This window comes from Uloborus diversus, chromosome 3, assembly GCF_026930045.1.
Source record: "Uloborus diversus isolate 005 chromosome 3, Udiv.v.3.1, whole genome shotgun sequence".
Taxonomy (NCBI): Eukaryota; Metazoa; Arthropoda; class Arachnida; order Araneae; family Uloboridae; genus Uloborus; species Uloborus diversus.
In genome coordinates, this window is record NC_072733.1 from 154,407,715 (window position 1) to 154,421,687 (window position 13,973).

The 13,973-nt window shown below is 32.3% G+C and overlaps 1 protein-coding gene across 1 annotated transcript in view; it reads right to left on the bottom strand.

Annotated features, from left to right (window-relative positions):
* The window catches only part of LOC129219001 (zinc finger FYVE domain-containing protein 9-like), a 99,550-nt gene extending 86,868 nt beyond the window's left edge, over positions 1–12,682 (bottom strand). Inside the window, exons 1-3 of the mRNA XM_054853320.1 lie at positions 11,942–12,682; positions 5,231–7,168; positions 4,976–5,121 (exon numbers count right to left, since the gene is read on the bottom strand). Coding sequence (XP_054709295.1) covers positions 4,976–5,121; positions 5,231–7,168; positions 11,942–12,005 — 2,148 coding nt within the window. The 5' untranslated portion in view covers positions 12,006–12,682. The remainder of the gene's footprint in view (positions 1–4,975; positions 5,122–5,230; positions 7,169–11,941) is intronic.
* Between the last annotated feature and the right edge of the window lie 1,291 nt (positions 12,683–13,973).

The window sequence follows — 13,973 nt, forward strand, 5'->3', positions numbered from 1 at the left end:
CTTGTTTTGATATAGGTACAGGTCTATTGTGCATAATATAGCTACATTAAAATACCAATACTCGCCTTGTTTTCCGGAAAAACAAATTCATTTTTTCCAACCCTTCTTGCCATGCATTTGATCTTTACGTGCAAACGGTCAACTTCTACTATTTCTCCGGGATACCATGTTTTCCCATCCTTTAGTGCTTCAAAATTACCAGATTTCAATAAGAGGGGGACATCTTTCTGAAACTCGTTGATTTGATGCTTTCCATATTCTTTATTTTAATCTACGTCATCCTCATATTATGTTTCATATTCTGAATGCTCGCTATATAATACATTATGTTCATAACTATATAAGATTTTATGTTTGTTTAATTTAGGTAAAAATAAATAGTTGCATTCTCAATATAAATAACAGACAAAAAATCAGTATAGTTGAAAAAATATGAATATTAGTATGACTATTTTAGCATATAATGCCCATTACACAATACATCCATCTGTACCTATATCGATTTACTGTGTTTCTAATGTTTTTATGAAGTTTTTTTATCAAAAACCTTAGAAACGCATTATTTTAGGCGTCACTACTGTAATTTTATAATAAAGTTTAAAACAAACAGTGCAAAAAGCCATTCGAATTAGAAAAGTCTTTTTTTAAATAACGCCATAACATACTAATTTTGAACGATTATATTTCCAAAAGTAATAGGAGTGACACCGATTTTTTAGTTGAAATGTTAGACAAACATGTTGGTTATCAAACTTAATTAGTTTCAGATCTCTGCTATGAGGGCAAGAGTGGTAGTTAGATTTTAAACATTTGCATTTTTGTGAAATTTATCAAATAACAGTTCCAATATCTTCTGGCACTCTTATGGTGACACCAATTTTATTACATTTTCGATGTATGCAAGTGTAGCTAGAAATTGATGTAAAAATGTTGGTGTCATCATGAGGTGCTTTGAGAAAATTGACCTTGAATATAGTAAAAAATTTCATTTTCGGTCATTTTTAAATGGATTTTATGGGCGATGTCCTCATAGTGACACCGATTTGACAGCCGTAATAATATTTAACATGACCACATAATAGTGTGAAATTTAAAAATCCATGTCATTATAAGGGCACTTGAAGTAACAAGAACTTTAATATCTGCAAATTTGAAAAACACGCAAAAATGTGCCACACCCCCTAAATTTAAAAATTTAATTTTCCAAAAATGGTAAGTCAGACAAAGCTCATATTTTGGATTTACATTACATTCATGATAAGGAACAACACATGGGAAAATAATGAAAATTAAAAATGTCAACAATCACAAATGCCCTAAACTGCCCGATTCTTACAGACAGTGGTTCTTAAACTTGTGGCGAAATGGCAACTCATTGAAATGAAAGAGACAAACTGCTCATTGCACAGGCATATATCATGACAGAAAATTACAAGCGTTGCCGAATGAAAACAGCTAGATTGAACTAAATAATAGTTTACTGAGATCATTACTGACATATGCAGACTTAAAAAACAGTGTTGGGAGACAACTAACGTGATTCTAGAAAGTTGGGGATGGCCGTGGAGGAGAGCACCCCCAGCCAAGCGAGTGACATTGTCTGGATTGCTGTCCGACGTCTGCGCACCATAGTTTCTAAGGCTTTGAGGAACCGAAAAACATTGACTGAATCTGAGGGGTTTTTTTCCATCTCATTTACAGTTCCACTGAAAAAATACTATGTCTATCATATTTAAATACTGATTATTCATCAAATACCAAAAACCCATAAAAATGAAACTTTTTCATTATTTTTTTAAATTTTGGGGTCCATGCACAACCGAAAGATATTAACTGATCAAAACCAAATTTAAACACAATGCTTTGAGGTTCTGTTTAAAGAATTTACAAACTATTACATTAAGAAAACAACTAATTTAAAAAGAATTTTAAAAATCTGAAAAATGATGTTTTTTTCATATTTTGTGAAACTTTAGGCCCCATCACGAATGGAAGATATCAATCGATTTCCATAATTCTTTTTTTCCTTTGTTTTATAATTCTCAACTTTTCCGTGCTATTACAAATCCGAAATAAAAAAATGAGTTTTTTCGGCCCACCCTAGTGAGCATGTTAAGTGGTTGCAAGTGCTTAGGTCATGGATGCTATTGGTCAAAATGAGTGGATTCTGCTAAAGTGCTGCTGGTGGAGGGACAGGACCAGAGGAGCAGCACCTGCAGGGAATATTAGCTTACGTTCGATGAGCACGACCGGTAGCGACCGGTTAGTTAATCACGTGACAGCTAATGATCACGTGCTCCAATCAACAGCTTAGAATAGTAACCGATTGATCATAGAACGCTGAGGTTACTAGCCGATCGACCGGTGAGGTTCGTCGAACGCAAGGTTAGACAGTAGTGCTCGCAGCTGATCCATGTTCAAAAATTATAGAAACATCAACTTTAGTCAGATGCGATAAAAATGTAATTCATTGAGTGCTTAAAAAAACCTTGCTAAACACACACACACAAAAAATGATTAATCACTGGTAAACAGATAACACATAAGTACCAAACATCCTTACATTAATATATGAATACTTTTGTGCAGATAAGTAAAAGGCAAACTAATGTTTTGTAGCATAAAATTACCTATTACTGCAGACAGGTGTTTTGGGGTTTCAAAGACTCTTTTTTCAATGCAAAATAGTGAGCTTTTAATGTAAAGTCATTTGGTAAGCCAAAAGCTTACATTACCATGCATATACATGGTTCAGTGTATGCTACCCTTAAGACCAACGTACACCACTGGTTTACCTTTGTCTTACTTACAATTTTTCAACTTCCAATAATTACGTACTAAAATACTTCAATTAAAATTATGAAAAAAAAATAAAACTATGCTGCATATGAAAGGCTATTAGTTGAGAAAAAAAATGTTAGTTTTTTTATTGGAGGTAAAAGTATAAACTTAAAGGGTAAAAAGTTTATGTACTTGAAAATATGAATAAAAATACATGAGACAGCGTGGATAAAGTACAAAAACAAGTAACAACATAAAAATTAAACCTGAGTAAGAAATTAAGGAATTTTTTTAAACTCTTATTTTGTCAGTTTCCATTTACAGGAGTCAAATCGTGCACTTACAAAATGAGACATCCACAACTTTCCCATTTTTATTGGTATTTTTAAAATCATTTCTTCGTTTTTGTATGACTTAAAAATTTTTTGTTGTTTATAGAGGCATTTTCTTGATTTTTCAGATATATGGGGGGGGGGGGACAGATTATTCAATTCCTCTCTTATGAAATCCTCTTGATCTTTGAAGAAGTTTCAGACTGCAACAGTGTAAAATGTACAAAAAAAAAAAAAAAAAAAAAAAAGCTGCGGAATGTTGAACATTAATGCTTGTCCATTTTATAATATTTTTTCCATGCTCAATTTGTAATTTAAACTGGTAAGATCTATTATTCAACTAATTGTGTATTTTCAATTTTTTATTCGAAATCTGCATAAATGTTGTATTTTGGCTAATATATTTAAATGCTTTGGAGCATGGGAAGAAATCACATAAGATTGAACAAAAAAAAATATATTAATGTGTAATGTTACGTTTAAAAGACCTTGCATTCCACGTTCTTTTTTCTGAATTTCGATTTTTCGCTTCACCCTACTGTTTAAGGCAAAAAAATTTAATAGCATATATTGAAGGTCAATACTCAGTAGAACATTACTGGAAAATATAACAGGAATTAATAAGATATTTAATTAATAAGAAATTAAATGCAAACTTTCCAGGGAAAATTTTAAAGTTTGGAATTCCAGGGGAGAAATGTCTCACTTTCCCCACTATATGTAAGCTGAATTTAGTATTGAATATAATATTCTTCTGGATATCCTTTTCCACACACACAAGTTTGTAGAGGATTGAATACCAGCTGAATCAAGTATGACATTACACGAAAAAGTGAACCCTTGTCCCGCATGTGACAGTTTATGTACAGTAGACCCTCGTTTTACACAGGTTTATTTTATGCAGTTTTGATTATATGCGGTTTAAGAATTGACACCTTCACTTTACGCGAATGACTTTTGGTTCGATGCGGATGCAGCAATGCTAACAGATAAAATTTTTTCCTCTTCCAAATTCCAAACTCCTAAAGATTGCAGATTACGCGTAATCAACTGCATTTTGGCGTGCTAATAATCGAGCTCGGGCCACTGGAGACATTTTATGTGATTGGTTCCAGAGCTCTTTCTAGAAGTAAAGTTATTAAACTCACACAGTTCAGAACTCACTGGAAGAAGGGCTTTTAGGAGTGACAAAGGAGGCCAAAACCAATGAGGATACCAACGCTAGTGACACACAACCAAAAATGTTCACATTGAAAATGTTGAGCCATTCCTAGACAACAGAAATAATCTTTTTAATTTGTTAGTGAAGAAATATTCTATCATGGAAATGACGCAAGTGATCATGGATGTGTTAGTGCTCTGCAAAGAATTACAGAGAAAAATTCTTTATGACTGCCAAAAGATCATCAGCGCCAGCTCCTCTTTATAAACAGGACACAAAATTAATTTACGTTTTCTTTATGCATGTTGTGAATAAAAGTCGATATAAGTACACACTAAACTTATTATACAATTAGTCATCACTAGAATGAAATATTTTGTTATCTACTGAACCAAACCCCTATTTTAACACTAGTATTAGGTCTCAATTTACGATGTTTTAATTTACGCGGCATTTCCGTGGAATGTAACCCCTGCGTAAAATGAGGTTCTACTGTATTTCAATAAAAAGTAATAATTTTAAAGGGTAATGTCAAATTTTTTGCTCAAGAAAGCACACATGAGTTTGTAATTTGTTACAGAGAAAAAATTTGTTCATTAATATTCTAAAGAATTATATTTAATGAAATACTATATGAGGCGTCATATGCAGGACAAAATGACCGTTTTCACTGGACTTCTTAAAAATAAAGATATAGTACCTTTCCACAAGCTCTACAATGATGCCTTCTTTTTAGCACAGTAAATTTCATTCCACAATGCATGCAATTTGGAGCTGCTGAATCAGGTATCCAAAATGGTTTTACTTTTCCAATCTGATTTTGTTCTACAGTTACAGAGTTTGCTCCTGTGTAGCAAAATTCAAATTTAGAACACATACAGACATATATTAACAAAAACATTTTAAAAGATGAAATATTTACCAGAAATATCAACGTTATCATCAGAAGCATCACCGGATAGTGGATCCACATCTGGATTGAAAGTATCAGACTGATATGAATTAGTTTCCTCATTCACTTCAGAAGCATTATTACGAGAAGGAATATTAAGAGTGGTAGGGCGCTGTAAACGTGAAGGATAATCTGCTTTTGATGGTGTCAATTCAGATACTTCACAACAATTAAAAGAAGCATTTGAACCTTCGATCGAATGAGTCACGTCATTACAGATTGATTGAGATTCTGAATTAGAGTCAAACTTGTTATCTACCAGGGTATTCTTATCACATTCACTAGGCACATTCAACTGCTCAAAACCGAGACCATCTTGAACAGAAACTTTCAACTTATTTGAAGCCTCTTCAACCAAATCTTCAACTTGAATGTTTAAGTCTTTTGCCATGTTAACTTTATCAACTGATGCTAAAACATTGTCACTTTCCAATGCTATATTATCAGTATTGCTCATACTATTTTGTGTCTTATCAAAATTTTCAAGTTTAGGTCTTGCACCTGTTACATTTTCAGGTATTTGATCATTTGTATTTTTTTCAAAACAGCACTCATTGGCTGGCATGAAATTAGTATTGTTTCCTGAACTTTCTGAAGATATAAGGGTGTTGAAATTCATTTCAGTTACTTCGTTTGATTTAGAAATATTAACAATGTTACTGTCATTATTTTCCATTAAAGGCTCTTCTTCCTCAACATACTCAAGTTCTGGAGAATTGCTTGCACTTCCTGAGGTTGCAGCTTCAGTATTTAATTCTGTAGGACTATTACCACTAATATCTTCTTGAGAACTTACACCAGAATCCTGTTCGAATTCATCATCAGATGGATCTTCAATGTAAATATTTTGATCGAAAAACTGATCATTTACTAGTTTAACTTCAGCATCTAATTCAGAATTAGAAACAGAAGATATATTAACCTGAACACTACACTCTGAACTGCTTATTTCGTCACTTGGGTAAACATTTGAAGCTTCTACATTGTCAGAGCTTAGTAGCAGTGAAGAGTCAGTGGGTGTTTCTTTAGCACATATTTCTTTTACAGTTAAAAATGAAGTTAATGCATCACTGTTACTTTTACTATCATTTCCTGTTAATCCATTTTCAATAGCTATCATATTTGCACAATTTTTAATGCTTACAATGTTTTGTTCCGGACTAATAATATTGACACATTTTTCTTGTTGCACTGAAGAAATGAGATCAACATCATACTTGTCATTACATTTATCAATGAATTCATTTTCTGAAACTTTAGCTTCTGTACAGTTCTGAATATTACCAAAATCTAAGAAATTTTTCCCATATTTTAAAGAAGCAGTATCTACAACTAAATCATTCTGTATTCTTACAAAACTATCTGATGATATGGCAGTATTAACTTCTAACTCAGAAGTGTTTCTTACTATACTTCTTTTGAGCATAGAAATACATAGAATTTCTTCTTGCGAACTGTTTTCATTTTCTCTTGAATTTAAGTTTTGAGCATTTGATGACGGATCTAGATTTACATTTGAGTTGTGCTGTATATAATCAGAAGATGCAAAGTCTTTGTAAAATATTTCATAATCATAGAGCTTTGAAGTTTGATCACTATTAATCAAACATGATTTATTGTTTAAATCTTCTAATGTATTAGAATCATGTACATCAGTGGAGTTTAAGCCCTTAGGAATATGTACATCAAATGTTAAACATCTATTCAATTTCTCACATGAATCTATCGTGAAAGTTTCATCATTTAGAAATTTCTGGGGAAACCGATCATCATGAGTGATCTGAGCAGAATCAAAGGCAATTTCCTCAAAATCAGATCTTTTTTCTTCCTTCAGGATATTTTCTGTTGAATTAGCTTTACAATTGCTTATGAAATTATTAGATACTACACACTTGGAGACTGCTTCTTCTTGATAAACAAGTCTTTCAAGGTTCTTTAAAGCTGCAATTTAATTGTTAACATTAATATTCATCAAACTTAAATTTAGTTATTTACCAAATTATTTAAATTACATTTTGTACTGTGGATTAAATTTTACTTAGCATAAAAATGATAATATATGAATTAAAGACTATGGCTATATAAATTTAAAAAAAAAAAAAGATATAAATGTGAACAATATATGATATATAATTTTTATTGTAAGTAGACTCAAACTATGTAATTCAAAAATGTTATTTATCCTTTATTCATAAACCAATTTTGAAATTCAATGATATAACAAAAAATTGCCTGTTTTCCCAGTTTTTTAAACCAAATGTTAATAAATGGTGTCTTATAAGCTTAACAAATACTAATAATATATTTCTGAGAACTGCAGCTTCGAAGGGAAAGAAATTCAGGGATTTTATTATTGAGTACTCTATATTTATTGCTCCAAATAGTATAAACCAATTTGTACGAGTAAGGATGCCAAAGGAGTATTTTTTTTTCAAAAAATAACAAAAAGTTAAAACCTATAGTTTAAGCCAAAACAGAAAAAAAAAGTTTGAAGGAAATTGATCATTCAAGAATAATGTCATGAGAGTGCAAAATTCGGCGAGTGCAAAATACCTTGGAGTGCAATATTTTTCAATGAAATTGTTGTGAAGTAAAACATCAAATTCAAACATGCTTATTTAAATAAACTCTGACAAGTTTATCTGAAGTAAGCATATTTTGTTCCCAAATTCATTTGCAGCTCAATCTGTTGTTACATTACTAGCTATATATATATATTTGTATCATTCTATATAATGAGTGGGGAAATTCATACGTGAATAACTTTGAGTAGCTGTTGATTGCCTTTTACTGAATAATTGAATAACTCCAAAACAAAAACATGACTATGCTTGCTATTTTGGGGAAGGGAGTTAACATGTAACAAAATTTTGCAAAAAGAAAACTTTTTGTGTACAGTTTGTGGAAAATGAAATGTTTTCCAGGCTGCATTTCCTTGTCTTACATTACCTGCATAGTGATATTGTGACAGTAACCCAACTTTACTCCAATAACTTTCCTTTTCAATGAACTCCCAAAGAATATATCCCTTAATATCAGAAGACAAGTTACCAGAACCGAACTTGTTGATAAGTTTAGAAATTGCACAACTGTCTACTATCATATTTTACGGGGTTTGTTTGAATTATTTCCTCTTTCAGACAGGCAGATACCCTTCTTACCCCCCTCTGGATACACCCACGGTCACTAACTACTAAGTCAAAATATTAATTTTCAAGTTTATATCCCTCAATTTCATACGCTCAGATTGTGGTGACAAAGCCACTGAAGTTACATCATACCACATGCATATCTTTATATGATTACTAGCGGACACAAGTATGCAAGCTCTTCAATACGAATTCTGATATGTAGACAATAAAAAAGTGAAAAAAAAAAAGTTTAAATGGTAAAAAAAAAAAAACTCCTACCCCCCCCCCCTTTTATTTTGAGCTGGATCGCCCTGAAAATGTTCTTTGTTTGCATGTATGCAAGATATGATGGTTTTCTGCAATGTCAAATGTAAAGCAACATTTTTTAAAATAGAATCTTTCAAGAGTCAAAGGAAACAAGCGATATATCTGAATGAGCAATATAACAACGGATTACTGGAATTAAAAAATAAAAATTCCTCAAGAAACTACAACTGTGATGAAATGGTCATCGTTTTTAACACATTAATGTCAAAAGTAATGAAGATAAAATAAAATTTTATATTTTTCAAGAAAATAATTAAAAAACAATAAAACACCACATATTGTATTATTTTCAAAAGTCTAGTCTGCATTGCAATAAATATCCAATTTGGTTTTTGGACACATCTTGTCTACTTCCATCCTACAAATGACCAAATGTGACAAGTGTGCTAAAAATTTAAATAAATAGATTTCTGAATTTGTAGCATAAAAGTGATACTAAAAACAAAAGTAATAAAGGATAAAATTGAAAAGATAAATATTTTGCACATTTCAAGAAAGTAATTTTAAAAATGATTTACAGCACAATTTGTATTATTTTCAAAAGTTTACATTGCACTAAACGCCCAGTTCCGTTTTGTTTTGTCAACTTGTCAATTGTTCGTTAAGCACTTAAGCGTCTTGCCAACTTCTGTCTTATGAATGAACAAATGCGCTTACTATGTTCTACACGTAATCGAAATTTTGAAGAATGCGAAACTACAGTCAGCCCCGCTTAAACGGATATCAACAGTTCCGACATGTCTTATTCGATTAAGCGAGGCACTTGATTATACGCTATACGGTGAATACAAGAAACGAATATTTGAAGTATTTTGCTGGTATAATATTCATTATACTATGATAAATCGTAAACGATTCTTTACATGAATATACACACGAATTTCATCAAAATTAAAATACTGAATGCTTTCATGTAAATGATAAAAAAATTTCATGTATTACATATGTGAGCACATAAAAAACTTATATTTTTACTATGTTTAATTTCTTCTTAAAGAACTTTTCCTCAATTTTATCAGCGTTTTGGTTTATTCTTGAAACCTGAATTTAGAAATCTCAAATTCTTTCGCAATTATCAGACTATGTATTTTCTTATTTTTAATTGTCTCCAAAACTTTTAACTGAATACATAAGCTTACATCTTTCCTTTTTGCATTTATTTTACCACACGGTCAGTCGAAAGCAGAGCAGAAAATTAACAGTCAACCAATTTCAGAAAAAGTCTTTCTGTATTCTCCAGCGACAACTTCCTCAAACATCAAACCAAGTCTAACAATGTTATTGACAACCGTCTCTTCCAAGAACTAAATAGCCCTGAGAACCACTTTTCTATAGAGAAAACAGCCAAGTTCTTTGGGGCATTAGACAGGACATTGGTCGGACAGGACCAATCTAAGGAATATTTTAATCCCCGATCACAGCATGTGATCCAATTCTTCCAACTCTCCAAACACCCAACCCGTGATGCATTTTACAGCCTGAGATAAGATTACAGCTAAAAGCCAACTAGGATAACTATTAGCCCCTCTTTGTGCTTTGTTACAAGTGACCTTTTACTTTCCCGAGGTTGTGAACTGGGATTTCTCCCCAAGAAATAGATGAAAAATTCGACTGGAACTAAAAGTTAAACTCGGGCAAACTTTGAATGTATGCGATTAAACAGGGTATGGATGAAAAAAATATTTCCTAAAGCGGGGAATTTTAACATTATTGCTATAGGATTGTTTTTTGTTCCACAGATTTACATTCCTATGAGCAGGGTATTCAATGATCTGTTACTTGATTAAGTGGGGACGACTGTACCAAGTCCACTTTGGGTCATTCTATGTCAAAGTTATAGCAGCATTGTCCTTTCTTAATGAGTCTTGTCCTTTCTTAACGAGTAGATAGATGCTTTGCATGCAGTAGATAGAGAAGTGCTTTGGAAATAGCAGATTGTCCTTTCTTAATGAGTCTTGTCTGTCAACCAAGAGTTTTTTTTTTCATGGTTTTATTTCGATATTAAAATTCTGCATTTAAGCAATTCTTAGCACAGAAATTTCTTTGCACAGTGAGTTCAATATTTTTGTATGAATCTAATCTCACCCCTAAATTCATAGTGGTTAGAAAATAGTCGTAAGAAAGTACTCATATAAGAAACAATATAAAAAGCAACAAACTTACACACTATGATAACTGAAAAAATATATTTTGCGTAAAATGTTCTAGAAGATATTGCTCATCAGCAATAAGTCACACAATCACAAAAATTACTGCATAAATCAAAACTTTATTCTGTTTCTTGCCAAAAAACTTGCAAAGTTTAGTTTACACAAGAAGTGCATGGTGGCACATAAGCAAATGATATAATCAACAGCGACACATAAAATTTCAGCATAGATAAAAATTATGCAAATGGCCTACTACCAACAGGTAGGTTATAAGATCCGGAGACTGCAGTTTTGTCGTGGTTATTAGAACATACAGTTACTGAACAGGAGATAGTCTCTAGCAGGCGCGGATCTACACAGAGGGTCATGATCCCCCTCTCCCTAAAGATAGCCTAAAACTCGGTTTTAAAGATTTCTATTTCAAAAAATTTGCCCCTGACCCCTCATTTTTGATCGAAAATGACTTACCAAATGACCCCCTTCAAAACCAGAAGCTGGATTGGCCCTTGATCTCTAGATGCCATAACTGAGCATTAAGTACATTTAACTCTCACTAAATGGATCATTTGCTTACTTTGATGATCAACTCATCTGTATTTTTAATGAAGTTCTGCCTAAATCCTGACTAAGGGGCAGAAATTTACTATCTTTGACTTTCTATTTTTGAATTGAACCGCACCAAGCTTGTGGACTTTTGCTGGTGTGCTAAATCCATTTTAGCTGCCAGATTCTTGGAAAATCTGCTTCAATGAGAGCTCATCTGCATCCACCTCAGTCATTGACCATTCCAGACAAGAAAGAAACAGTCATCTCTGGATGTAATAACCTGCTGTCAGTAATTTTAATGCAGTTATGCCTTAGTCCTGGCTTACGTACTTACTGCTTTAACTATTCATTATTAATTTAGATAATTAAAACCAACCAGTTTAAACATATAATATTTTATGCACATTGTAGTAGTCAGGATTAAATAAGTTAACAGTGGTGTTGCATAAAATCTTAATTTGCTCTAAAGTTGTCTTTCTTTATTTTTTGAAGATGTGCCACAATTAATGAAGTAATTAATCGTTAAATCAAGCAAGGGTTTTAAATCGACAAACTATTACCTTCTGTCTCTTCAAAATCATCTAAAACTTTATCAATGTCCACAGTATACTTTTCCATGCTCATCCCTAGAGGTGAATAAAAATGGTTACATGTTCGAATTATCAATCAAAGTTTTGAACATTTAGAATGCTTAGGTGTCAATTATATTTCTGACATAATATTTTTTTTTTAGATTACTTTTATTAAATAAAAAAGAATATCAGTAACTAAACTTTCTTTCTTTCTTTTTTTTGGAGGCACCACAGAAAAGAAATCCAAAACAAACTAAATCCTCTTCAAGGAAAATGAAGTCATCATAGCAAAGTTTTAAAACAGCATTGGACAATTTTCATTATCAAAACAAACAGCATTCAAAAGAATTTAAAAGAAAACTAAATCTATGTCATCTCATGATATGAAAGTTCTTTCAGTTGATACAACTTCTGAGCATCAAATGAACAATATGAACATTACTGAAAATGCAAGCACTGATATCATGTAAACAAAACAGCCGCACATATAATTGCATGCAAGTTTTATTTTAAAACATTGCAGTTACAAATAATTAATTTGAAAGTTCACCATCAGGACACTGTCATCACGGCGCTATTGACCTTCAGCATGAAATTACATCATGAACTAACTACAGTGACAAAATATCACGTTCTAAAGTATCAAAAAAGCAATATATTAAAACTGAGTGTGCGACTTATCAAATGACGGAAGGCGTCGCCATTTCTAACGACGAAACATTATATTGCAAAATCGTCAAGAACCACAACACAAATCATTTCATAAGCACTGTATACAAGGAATAGTGAAAACACACACGCATAGCAGCAGTACAGTGCTGCAAGTTGCATTGCAACTTATTAATAAGCATTGGCTCAACTGTGGCTGCGAACGAAAGAAATCGGAAATGTCAAGATTTTTTCCTAACTAAGGTCTCAAATGTGATATAATTTGCGTATTTTTATTAAAAAATTGTTTGTTTTGTTTTTTGTTTTAGTTGTCCACTAAATTTTTACTAATTTTATAACAGGTTGTCACTCTTTCCGTTTTGTGGAGTGCAGAGGGGTGGAGTGCGACGGCGGAGTTGCAGACCGTCCGTTAAATACAGCGAAATCCAGCCGCCATATTTGAAAAAGGTTGCTAGATTCTTTTGTTTATCGCCCTATTTGGCAATAAGCAAAATGAAGCAATTCTTTTGATACAATCGTTACGGATCAAGTTAAGTTACTTCATTAATGGTGTACAGTTAAGAAAAAAAAACATTTAACAGAAACAATTTTTTATTTTTAATGATTTAAATCATAGACTAATAATAAGAGTAGACCGAGCTATGGCAACCCTTTTGCTGCTCATAAACCAAACCATGTGACTGGTGGATATCCTAGCAACAGCGGGCGTTGATCGTAGCAGACGATCAACGCCAACGCGAAATAAAATAAATAGAATTTATGGAACACGGAAGAATGATCTTTTATGGAGTCCGATTTGTAAATTTGTTATTCTAAGTTGTAAATATTTTGTTAATATAGTGAGTTTTTCGTTTAGATAGTATTGTGCATTTTCTTCAGTCAATTTCAATAACTCTCTAAGCAATAAAAGATGCAAGCGACCAAGAAGAATCAGCAAACGGTAAGATTTTTACCTACAGTTTCAATTTAAGATACCGATTAGTACATTTTTGCGTTAACGCAAAACGTTTTCGCCATTTCGTTCACGCCAACGCTGACAGCTCCAAATGAAATAAAAGTTACCGAAAACTGATCAAAAACTATTACTAATGTCAAAATAATGCATAACTAAAAGAAAAACAGTTCAATCTCTGCACCTGGAAGTTTTTTTAATGAAAACACAGTCTTAAAATACATGTCGAGTGCCAAACTATAGATAATGCTGCCATCTAGCAACCATGCTGCCAAAGTCTTCGCCAAGCCCTTCCACTAGTCACATGATACATCTATGAACCAATTTTCTTCATCAGCAAGAATGAGAAAGCTCGGTCTACTCTTATTATTAGTCTATGATTTAAATATATTAGTTTAT